This window comes from Nicotiana tomentosiformis, chromosome 11 (genome assembly GCF_000390325.3).
Source record: "Nicotiana tomentosiformis chromosome 11, ASM39032v3, whole genome shotgun sequence".
Classification (NCBI taxonomy): domain Eukaryota; kingdom Viridiplantae; phylum Streptophyta; class Magnoliopsida; order Solanales; family Solanaceae; genus Nicotiana; species Nicotiana tomentosiformis.
In genome coordinates, this window is record NC_090822.1 from 103,010,663 (window position 1) to 103,022,236 (window position 11,574).

At 37.2% G+C, this 11,574-nt stretch overlaps 1 protein-coding gene across 1 annotated transcript; it reads left to right on the top strand.

Annotated features, from left to right (window-relative positions):
* Window positions 1–2,323: 2,323 nt before the first annotated feature.
* On the top strand, window positions 2,324–6,000 carry LOC104100469 (uncharacterized). The gene is made up of 3 exons (XM_009607698.4): window positions 2,324–2,481; window positions 5,295–5,451; window positions 5,535–6,000. The coding sequence occupies exons 2-3, from the start codon at window positions 5,296–5,298 to the stop codon at window positions 5,580–5,582; spliced, it is 204 nt and encodes a 67-aa protein (XP_009605993.1). The 5' UTR covers window positions 2,324–2,481; window position 5,295; the 3' UTR covers window positions 5,583–6,000.
* Window positions 6,001–11,574: the final 5,574 nt, after the last annotated feature.

Here is an 11,574-nt window from a genome sequence, read left to right on the forward strand (position 1 = left end):
GATTAGATGGGATAATATTAAGACACAAATTAAAACGTCCAGTTTCTAACCTGTCTAAAAGATGATTATAGAATCAATCTTGTCAAATTGTAACGATCATGGACACTTGCAAATCTTTAAAAAATTTAAAACATTCCATAATTTTACTTTTTGATTAACCTAATCTTCTTCTCACCGTCCCTTTTTACGTCTTCCACTCCCATTTCTCTGAGGCTCCAACCCATCTTATTTTTCCTCTACTTAAAGCATAGAGTTACTTGCCTCTCGATTTTTTTATATATTTAAATGATAAGGCAAATTGCCGAAGCTTTTGAGCTTCCAAGTTAAAAGACACGATTATTACTTAGTTGAAAAATAAAAATGGTTTTATCCATAACGACCATCCATTACTTAAGTGTCTTTTGAGATTTTAATAGGAATTAACGGTGGCTTTTAACAGTTAGTGATGCCACATCACCTTGATTAATACCATAATTATATATAATTGCCTTTTTATTTGCTTTTAGATTTAAATTAACCAAACTTCATGTGAAAATTTATGTTACTTAAATGAGTGCAATAACAACGATAGTAATGAAAAGAGATGTATGTAGATTTGTCCAAAAATATTATTGGTATAGTATTTGCTTAAAGGGTATAAAAGTCATCTAGTTTTTGAAGGTTATTTCAGTTAAATAACTTCAGCTAAAAGTATTCGTACTTATAATATAGTATGATGATGATGATGATATAGATATAGACGTAGACGGTAACTCAAAAGTCTTTGCATTACCCACTTCTCTCTTCAATATTTTATTTTCTATTTTCATTTCCCCAAGCTTTCGTTTTTATTATGTTGAGTCTAAAGAATGTTGAGCTAACATTTTTTTATGTGTTTTTTAAAATTCTTGAATTATCATATCTCTTATAAATTACACTAATATTCGAAATTATAACTTTTTTTGTTATTAAACAATTAATACGAAATAGATAAAAGATAATTAGACCTTTGTATATGTAAGAATGACATGAAAATAGATGCAATGATGCACACAATATTGACTAGTTAAGGTAAAATTTAAATACTAGCAACAATAAAATGGATCAAAGTATATTTAGAATCTAAAGTTATATTAAAAAAAATTCAATGATGAAAAATGAGGTTTTGAGTAGTGCGTCAAAAGGCAATTTCCGGGCGAGCATGGAGACCAGGCATTTTTAAAATGCATCGAGGCGTATTGGTATGGCATAAGTATCGCGGAAAGTTACCCATGTTTTGGGTTTGAGCAAAAAATAAATCCTTTTTAATACTTAAGTACTCAAAAATTAACTCATACTAGTAAATTTTCAAATTAAAAAATATCAAAAGTCAAAAGCCTTTTCTAATTATTTATCGTAATTTCATAATTCTTTTTCTTTGTTGTTTATCGAGTAACAAATACTCTTTGACCTTTCGTTTAGGAAGTACAAACTACAAAATAAGAGATCTATCCGCCAACGCTTGCTCTACTTCCACGCTTACAATTGCAACTTATGTTTTATTTTCTTGTCAAGTTAATTTTTGGTATTAGAATTTCTTTTGGTATCTCTCTAGTTTAATATTATTCTAAAAAAAAAAAAAAACTTGTATTATAGTGAGTATTAGTGATTTGTTCTCTAATTTTAGATTTTCAAACGAAACTTATATTATTATCATTTTTTAGAATTATTAGGAACTGGAGTATTATTTTTATCACTCTTAGTGACTATGTTATAGGTGCAATATATTTTTACATCTTTATTTTGCAAGTAAGAGAAAAAAATCTTTTGCAATGTTCGGATACATGTTAGCATGTTATATGGATATATACATTATCCTACTAATTTTTTAATTTATTGAACTTTATATAATTTTAATAAGTTTTATTTTTTATTATTTATATATTTATTTTTATTAATTTACAAAATATTTAAAATTATAGATATTCATGCGGCTTTACCCACGCATCAAAACTTACGCCTCGCCTTATATTTTAACAATCAAAAGAAAAAAGTAAAGGAAAAACTTGTAATTTATAGTAATTGAGGCCATTTATGACATTTTAAAATACATGTAATGATCCAACTTATTTTTTATCCGTAAAAAATTGCCCACTTGGTGTGTTTATACCAAACAATAAGAGCATAACATGTGTTTGTATATAAACTTGTTTTACTTAATCATGATTAATTTATATATTTTCTCACTTAATCAAATCACTAAAGTTGATAACGTGTAGTGTGTGAATATTTTTTTATCGTTTTTATTCTAGTAAAACAAAACTAAGAGAGTATTGTCAAACAAAGTAGAAATGAGTGGCAGTAAAATAGGAAGGAAGTAACCGCAGCGTACCCTAACATTTTCACCGTAAACTCCATAGCCCCTCAACTCAACAAATTGATCCCCCATTGGGTATTTTTTCAAAGTACGCCTTCTCTCTTCTCTGCTCGTTGCTTTTCATCGTTTTCGCTCTCGCTTCCCAAGTAAGTTCAAGTCGTTATATCCTAGGGTTTCTGAATCTCCTTTCACCTATTTTACTAGATTATTCTTCTGATATACATTTGATCCTTTATTGTTCTTTGATTTAAACTTTATTATTTTTCTGATATTTGAATTGGTGGTTAACTGATTAGATCTTGTTTTATTCTTTTTGTCTGTGTGTAGCTGTTTTGATTTATGGGTGTGCATGATTTGATCTATTTGAATTGATTTGTCTTTTTAGCTGTTTTGGTTGATGGATGTGTATGATTTTGATCTATTTGAATTTGATTTGATTGGTGGATCCTGTAGTTTTCTACATTGATTTTTATTTGATTGGTGAATCCTGTAGTTTTCTACTTTAATTTATTTATTTATTTGATAAGGGTGGTGTCCGGATAATTTGATTTTATTTTTTTTGTCACCTCGACTATTCCACCCATACTTACTATCTCCCACAAGTACCAGATAACTCTGTCCATCAAGACTTAGGCAGACAGGAAGAAATGAGCTAGTGTTTTTTGTGTTATTTGGGTTTTGTGTTAACAGAGTTTGCTACTTTTAGATTGGGTTTTTAGTTGATTTTGTAATTGGTGGGTATTACTGGCATGCCGCAGGACTGTCTTGAGTTCTGTGTTAACAACAACAACAACAACCACCCAGTGTAATCCCACAAGTGGGGTTTGGGGAGCCAGTGTAATCCCACAAGTGGGGTCTGGGGAGCCAGTGTAATCCCCCAAGTGGGGTCTGGGGAGGGTGGGATGTACGCAGCCTTACCCCTACCCTGGAAGGGCCCCTACCCTGGAAGGGCAGATGAGTTCTGTGTTAACAATGAGGATAAAAGAAATGCTTATCCAAATAAAATGAGGATGGAAAAAAAAAGGTTCCCCGGTTAAGTTTGTCAGGGAATCCATGACCTTGGAATGTCACATTGGCTAGCTAAGCTGCTCAAACCAATGGAACATGTCTTTTTCTATTAGTCAAGTGATTTGTGTTGAAGATATAATATAATTAAGGAATTAAATTTTTTTGCTTGCTTTAATAGCTTGAGCTACTAGATAAAATATCACACAACTCAACATGGTATCAGCGAAACAAGAGATCTTGAGTTCAAATCTCACCGCTATCAATGAAAACGAAAAATATTTCCACGTGTTTGGCCCGTGAGAAAGAATTAGTTCATACCTTAGGGGACATGTTGAAGACTTAATATAATTAAGCAATTAAAGTGTGCTCTCTCTAATTAGTTAAGCTTTTAGATGAGACAGTCACACGATTCAACAATTTGCAGTATCCCCCCCCCCCCCCCCCCCCAAAAAAAAAAAAGGGGAAAAAAAACACATGTTAGTGGAGCTAATCCGATCACGGAGTAGAGATTTTGGACATAGACCTCGAACTTCGCATCTGTTAAGTATGATTATGATATATGCTTGGCTGTCGATGGCAGCTCCCACTGACCTTTGGATTTTTTTTTTCTGGTTCAAGTATGCCATGCAATCAATATATGTTGTTGGGGGATGTCAATTGCTGCAATACTTTTCATATTAATGACTGAGTCAATTGGAGTCCATTGCTTGAGAAGGTGTAAGTTAGTTGTGATTATAGATTCCAAAGACAAGCCTTGTGTGTTATTTAGTCAAGAACTTTTTTTCCTTTAAATGGTTATGAGTTGAACTTCTCTGTTGAATTAATATAAATCTGACAGTAGTGTGAGACTTGCAACTAGAGATAATAGTTTGGCAGGTAGTGCGTTCATAATGCTTGTAGTTCCTGTGCCCGTCAGACTTCTTTCCGACCACTCTATTCCTATCAGATATTTATTAGGCTTAAACTAATTGTAGGACTGAATGTGATCAGCAAGCTTCGTAAATAATGTTGGTATACTGGATATTCTTGAGACATGTTTCAAAATGCAGGATGTATGCATTTTTGCTATTATATCTTTCTTTCTCTGTGGATGCATAAACCTATATGATGAAAGGATGGAAAAATCTTGAGCTCATAGTTGTGGAAATATATAGGGCCTAAATATATGGATATTCTTGAGACATGTTTCAAAATGCAGGATGTATGCATTTTTGCTATTATATCTTTCTTTCTCTGTGGATGCATAAACCTATATGATGAAAGGATGGAAAAATCTTGAGCTCATAGTTGTGGAAATATATAGGGCCTAAATATATGTGCATATTGCACTCAAGTCAGTGTATCTTTGTGTGAACTCATGGGTATCCTCTCTTCTGTGTATGTTTTTTTTTTTCTCTTCTGCCTTTTGGATGGTCTCTTTATCTTACGTCCTGTACAAGGCAATCATCTCTTTTGTAATGTTTCTTAATACAAGATCTTTTACCCATAAAAGAAAAAAGGGAAAAAAGAAGGGTCTGACTATCATTGCTTCTCAGTTGTACTGTTGAAATTTATTTGGTTGATATCTCTATTAGCACATTTAAATTGAAAGGTCTTTTACTAGTACTTCAAAACAATTGGAATGTGGTTCATTTTCTACTTTCTGATTGATTTGTCATAGTCTTGAATCTTGACCTTCTTTCGCAACTATTTGTCTGATTGACATCTTTCTTGAGTTAGAGGAAAACCTCGCTTTTTCACTTCCCTCTTTGTGTGCCATAAACGTGATGAAAGATCAAACAATTGTCTTTGAATGGTAAAATAAGAATAGGAAGTGACAGGTTGTGCCTGTTACAAAGAGAAAAGATGCATGCTGAAAAACTTCTTCTATGTTTATTAGCCGCCCTAATTAAAGACCCATGGTATTTTATTTGTCACGCGCTTTTACATTTAAAGTTACTGAATGACGCAGGATGTCAGAAACACCCTTCTATCCCCGCGAAAAGCTTGTTGAGAAGCAAAAGTATTTCCAGAGTGTTCATAAGTATACACACTTGAAAGGCCCCGTAGACAAGATTACCTCAGTTGCGATTCCACTTGCTTTGGCAGCCACATTAACCTTCATGATCGTGAGTTTCTGTCAGATTAAATGGTTGAGTCTTTTCTTTGTTTATAAGCATCAACTGTAATTAGTTCTCGGATGACGTTTCAGGGCAGGGGGATCTACAATATGTCCCATGGCATTGGCAAGAAGGAATAAATGGTGGCTTCTGCGCCATCATTCCTATGGAAGCTCAAGCATAAAAGAGATTTTTTGGAACATTATTTGTGTTTTTTCACTTTGAGATTTCTTGATGTTCTGAAGCTAATAATTGGTTAGATGCAGAAAACACAGCCTGCAGACATATGGCCTATGCGGTCACTTGCTCAACACATTGCTTTTCTTTTTGGGGTTTAAATGCGTTTATTTGGTTGGTGTTAAAAATCAGTTCTTTTCCATCAATTAACTGCCACCATTTGAAACGTTGCACTTGTATTTTTCCTTTGAGAGATAGTCAATGCGGAAAGTGCAATTTCCAAATCCTATTATAGGATATGCATCTCAAATAATTATAGGTCTATGATGTGTTAGATCGTAGATGTCAACAATTGATGAAGATATTAGCAATATTGGATCATGTGTGCGTATTTATAAGTTACATTTGCTCTAAGCTATTTTCACTGCAAACATAAAGACAAGGAGCTGACAGCTTGTTTTACTTTGATCTTGTGTTAAGCTCGAACTTCTTGTGTTAACCAGGGCATGGATGTAGACAACCACAACGAGAAGCCTATTAATGAATTTCCCTCTCAACAAATTGTGTTATTGTCACATGAATTGATGGCCTACCTATCTAACATTAAACATAGTATAAGAATACAAACTCATAGGGAAGATTCCATGCAATATCTCATTTCTTAGATTCCACCTAAAAAGAGAATAGAAATGTTTGACTAAAACGTGTTGTAGAAATAGGGTTCACTTGCCACTTTTTGGTCATGTTTTTTAAAAAAATAACCAATGTCTTGGAGTTTCAAATTTACAATGAAGCTCCTTGAAATTCTAGGACAGTAACTATTTTTAATTACAGAAGTTACAACAACAACAACTCAGTTTAATTCCCACGTGGAGTTTAGGGAGGGTAGTGTGTACGCAAATCTTATTCCTACTTAGTGATGGTAGAGAGATTGTTTTACTCTAATTCTCGACTCCACGTCCTCCTATCAAATATCATTGTACTCAATAAGCTGAAGCAGCACCATGTCCAGCAAATCACCTCTCAGTACTTCTTTGGCCTATCTCTACCTCGTCTCAAACCCGCCATGACCAACCTCTCACACCTCTTAATAGGAGCATCAATGCTTGTCCTCTTAACGTGCCCGAACCATTTCAGCCTTAATTCTGTGATGACCCGATAGGTCAGCTTTAAATTTAACCTTCAATTTTGTGCTCCGAGACCTCGAATAGCATCATTTAAGTATTTCCTGACTTGCGTGCGCAATCCGTATATTTTTCTGGAAAACTTTTATGTGAAATTTTTTTTTGGATAAAAATGTGGATTAATGCTTTAAAACTAACGTAAGTTGACTTTGGTCAATATTTTGAGCCAACGGAACCGGATCGGTATTTTTACGGTCCTGGTGGACCCGTATCATGATTTGGAATTTGCGCGTATGCCCGGAATCAAATTCGGAAGTCCTTAACTTGAATTATCGCCATTTGACGAAAACTACAAGCTTAATAGCTTAAAGATTTTTCAAAGTTTGACTACAAATTGATTTTTATTGATATCGGGGTCGGAATTCGATTTTAAAAAATTGGAATAGGTCTGTATCGTCATTTATGACTTGTGTGCAAATTTTGAGGTTAATCTGACTTGATTTGATAAGTTTCGGCATTGAATGTAGAAGTTGGAAATTTGTTAGTTTCATTAGGCTTGAATTGGGGTATGATTCGTGTTTTTAGCGTTGTTTGATGTGATTTGAGGTTTCGACTAAGTTCGTATGATGTTTTAGGACTTGTTGGTATATTTGGTTGAGGCCCCGGGGGCCTAGGGTATATTTCGGGGTGAGTTTTGAACGAGTTTGGGCATTTTGGCACTTTGATGATGTTCTGGGAATAATTGGAGTGCGGGGAAATATTTTGGAGTGCTGAGGCAAAGCCTCATGTGCGGACTTTAGGGGAAAATTGCGGACCTCAGAGGAAATGTGCGGACCGCAGAAATCCTCTTGCGGCCGCAAAAAGGGAAATTTGCAAGTTTGCTAGTCTAAATACGGAAACTTATATCTTTTAATCTACAAGGAATTTGGAGATGATCCAAAAATAAAAGTTGTATCTCTTTGAGTCTAGTTTTCAGAAAGGTAAACCATTCATCATTTGGACATTTGTACCGAAAGTTATGGCCAATTTACTGAAGCCTAGTATTGTAGTCACTACCAAAGTGCGATCGCACAAATTGGATTGTGACCGCGTAACTTGGAATGTGCGGACCGCACAAAAGAATGTGTGGTCATCACATTGAGAGAACAGATTGGTACCATATAAACGAAGGTTTCATCTCATTTTTTATTTTTGGACTTTAGGAGCTCGGTTTGTGGCGATTTTTCGTGGATTTTCAAGAAATTCATCGGGAAAATTAGTATGGTTGAAAATTTAATTAGTATTTTGAGATGAAAATTTGGGAAAAATTATAGAAATTTCGTAAAATGAATTTTTGGGGTTTGAATGTTGATTCGGAGTTGGATTTGAGTGAAACTAGTATGGTTGGACTCGTATCGGAATGGGTGTTCTGGTTTCGCAAAAATTCTATTGGGTTTCGAGAGGCGGGCCCACATTGACTTTTGGTTGACTTTTCTAAAAATGACTTAAATTAAGTCTCTTTTGAATTGTGAATAATTTTTAAAGATCAAATTTAATTGTTGGTAAATAATTTACTAGGTTTGGTTGGTTTGGAGAATAATTCGAAAGGAAAAGTTGTGGTCGAGTGATCACTTGAATTGCGAAGCAAGGTAAGTGTCGTGGTTAACTTTGACTTGAGGGAATAGAACCCTTGAATTATATGTTACGTGAATTTCATGTGTAATCGATGATTGAACCATTCTATTCTTATTCTCTCGCATATGGAGAGAACACGTAATACATATACCGACGGACATGGCAGACCCCCCGGTGGCAGTTATGACCAGGGGTAGAGGCCGAGGTAAAGCTCAGTCTAGAGCTCGAGCAGCACACCTGTTGTAGAACCTCAGATGGATTTGGAAGCGAAGGTTCTAGCTCATAATATACATGTTGGAACAATTCAGGTCCCGAAAGGATTCATAGCTACTCCAGTACTTCAGGACGCTCTAGTCCGTTTGGTGAGCCTTATGGAGGGTATGGCCCAGAATGGTGCATTTCTAGTGGCACCAACCATCTCACAAGTTGGGGGAGGAGCACAGACTCCCACTACTCCCTCTCCGGAGCATATGGCTCCCTAGAATCAGGCTCCAACAGTTCTGCCAGTTGGGGTAGTTAAACCAGTTATTACAACACATGCCGGTGATAGGTCTACCATGTCTTCTCGGGCCTTATTGAGATTGGACAAGTTTATTAAGCTCTTTCCAGTTCACTTCTGTGGTACACATTCTGAGGACCTACAAGATTATCTTGACCGCTGCCATGAGGTGCTGCGGAACATGGGAATAGTTGAAAGCAACAAGGTCGGTTTTCCTGTGTTTCATATGACTGGTTCCGCCAAGAGGTGGTGGAGAGATTATATACTTGCTAGACCTGCGAATTCACCTACACTTACCTATGATCAGTTCTCGCAGCTATTTCTGGAGAAGTTTATTCCTATTACACTGAGGGAGAAATACCGTATGCAATTTGAGTGTCTCCAGTAGGGTAGTATGACTGTTACCCAATCTGAGACTCGGTTTATGGACTTAGCACGTCATGCCATAGTCTTGCTTCCTACTAAAAAGGAGAGAGCGAGGAGATTCATTGATGGACTCACTTATACTATCAGGCTTCATATGGCGAAGGAGACAGGGAGCGATATTTCCTTCCAGACAACTGTGAATATTACTAGGCGAATCGAGTTAGTTCGTGCTCAAGAGAGAGAGCCAGTGTTATATAAGAGGCCCCGTCATTTCGGTAATTTCAGAGGTGCCTCGTTTGGAGGTAGGGGTACTTATGGTAGGGGCCATCCTCCCATGCCATTTTATTCAGCACTTTAGGCATCTCACGATGCTTCAGGGAGTCATGGTCTTATTATGCCTTACTCTGGGTAGCCAGCATTTAGTGCACATTCAGCTCCTATGAGTGCACCACCGCTCTAGAGTTACTATAGCGGTTATTCGGCCCGTTCGGGTCAGCTTCAGCGACCACAGCAGCAGGAAGGGTGTTATGAGTGTGGGAACATTAGTCACATCAGGAGATATTGCTCTAGGTTGTCGAGCAACAGATCCTAGTAGGATTCTCGTGCCATCATATCAGCACCGGTTACTCTACCGCCCGCCCAGCCAGCTAAGGGCAGAGGTTAGACGGCTAGAGATGGAGGTCAGGTCGTTAAAGGTTGAGGCTAGCCAGTTAGAGGCCGCCCCAAAGATGTAGCTCCGAGTGGTGGGGCCCAACCCCAATTTTATGCTTTTCCAACTAGGCATGAGGCCGAGTCATCTGATGCCGTGATCACAGGTATTATTCCAGTTTGCCATAAAGATGCTTCAGTTCTATTTGACCCAGGATCTACTTATTCTTATGCGTACTCTTACTTTGCTTCATATTTGGTTGTGCCTCATGATTTTTTGAGTGCTTCTGTGCACGTGTCCACACCGGTGGGAGATTCTATCACTTTAGATCATGTCTATCATTCGTGTGTGGTTACTATTGGGAGTCTTGAGACCACCGCGAATCTTCTACTTCTTGATATGGTAGATTTTGATGTAATCTTGGGTATGGATTGGTTGTCACCCTATCATGCTATATTGGATTGTCACGCCAAAATGGTGACCCTAGCCATGCCGGGGTTACCTCGAATATAGTGGAAAAGGACTCTTAGCCATTCCACCAGCAGGGTTATCTCTTACGTGAAAGCTCGGTGTATGGTCGAGAAGGGGTGTCTAGCTTATTTGGCTTATATTTACGATCTTAGTGCAGATGTTCCTTCTATGGATTCAGTCCCAGTTGTCTGATGAGTTTCCAAATGTATTTCCTGCAGATTTGTCGGGGATGGCACCCGACAGAGATATTGACTTCTGTATTGATTTGGCTCCGGACACCCAACCCATTTCTATTCCACCATACCGTATGGCCCCGCCAGAGCTGAAGGATTTAAAAGAACAATTACAAGAATTGCTTGACAAGGGATTCATTAAACCTAGTGTCTCGCCCTGGGTGCGCCCGTGTTATTCGTGAAGAAGAAAGATGGGTCGATGAGAATGTGTATAGGTTATCGATAGTTGAACAAGGTCACTATCAAGAACAAGTATTCGTTGCCAAGAATTGATGACTTATTCGATCAGCTTCAGGGTGCCAAGGTGTTTTCAAAGATCAATTTGAGGTCTGGTTACCATCAGTTGAAGATTAGGGCATCTGATATCCTTAAGACAACTTTTTGGACTCGGTATGGACATTATGAATTCCTAGTGATGTCATTTAGGCTGACAAATACTCCAGTAGCATTTATGGATTTGATGATCCGGGTATTCAAACCCTATTTGGATTCGTTTGTGATGGTATCCATGGATGATATCTTGATTTACTCCAGCAGTTGAGATGAGCATGAACATCATCTTCGGATTGTACTTCAGACTTTGAAGAATAATCAGTTATATGCCAATTTTTGAAATGTGAATTCTGGTTAGACCTAGTTGCCTTTTTGGGACATGTTGTATCGGCAGAAGGCATAAAAGTGGATCCTAAGAGGATTGAGGCAGTTTAGAACTGGCCTAGACCTACTTAAGCTTCAGAGATCTGGAGTTTCTTGGGTTTGGCAGGTTATTATCACTGGTTTGTGGAAGGGTTTTCATCCATAGCATCCCCACTAACCAAATTGACCCAGAAGGGTGCCCTATTCAGATGGTCAGACGAGTGTGAGTTGAGCTTTCAGAAGCTCAAAACTGCTTTGACTACGACGCCAGTATTGGTATTACCCACAGGTTTAGGATCTTATACGGTATATTGTGATGCATCTCGCATTGGGCTTGGTGTAGTATTGATGCAAGATGGCAGA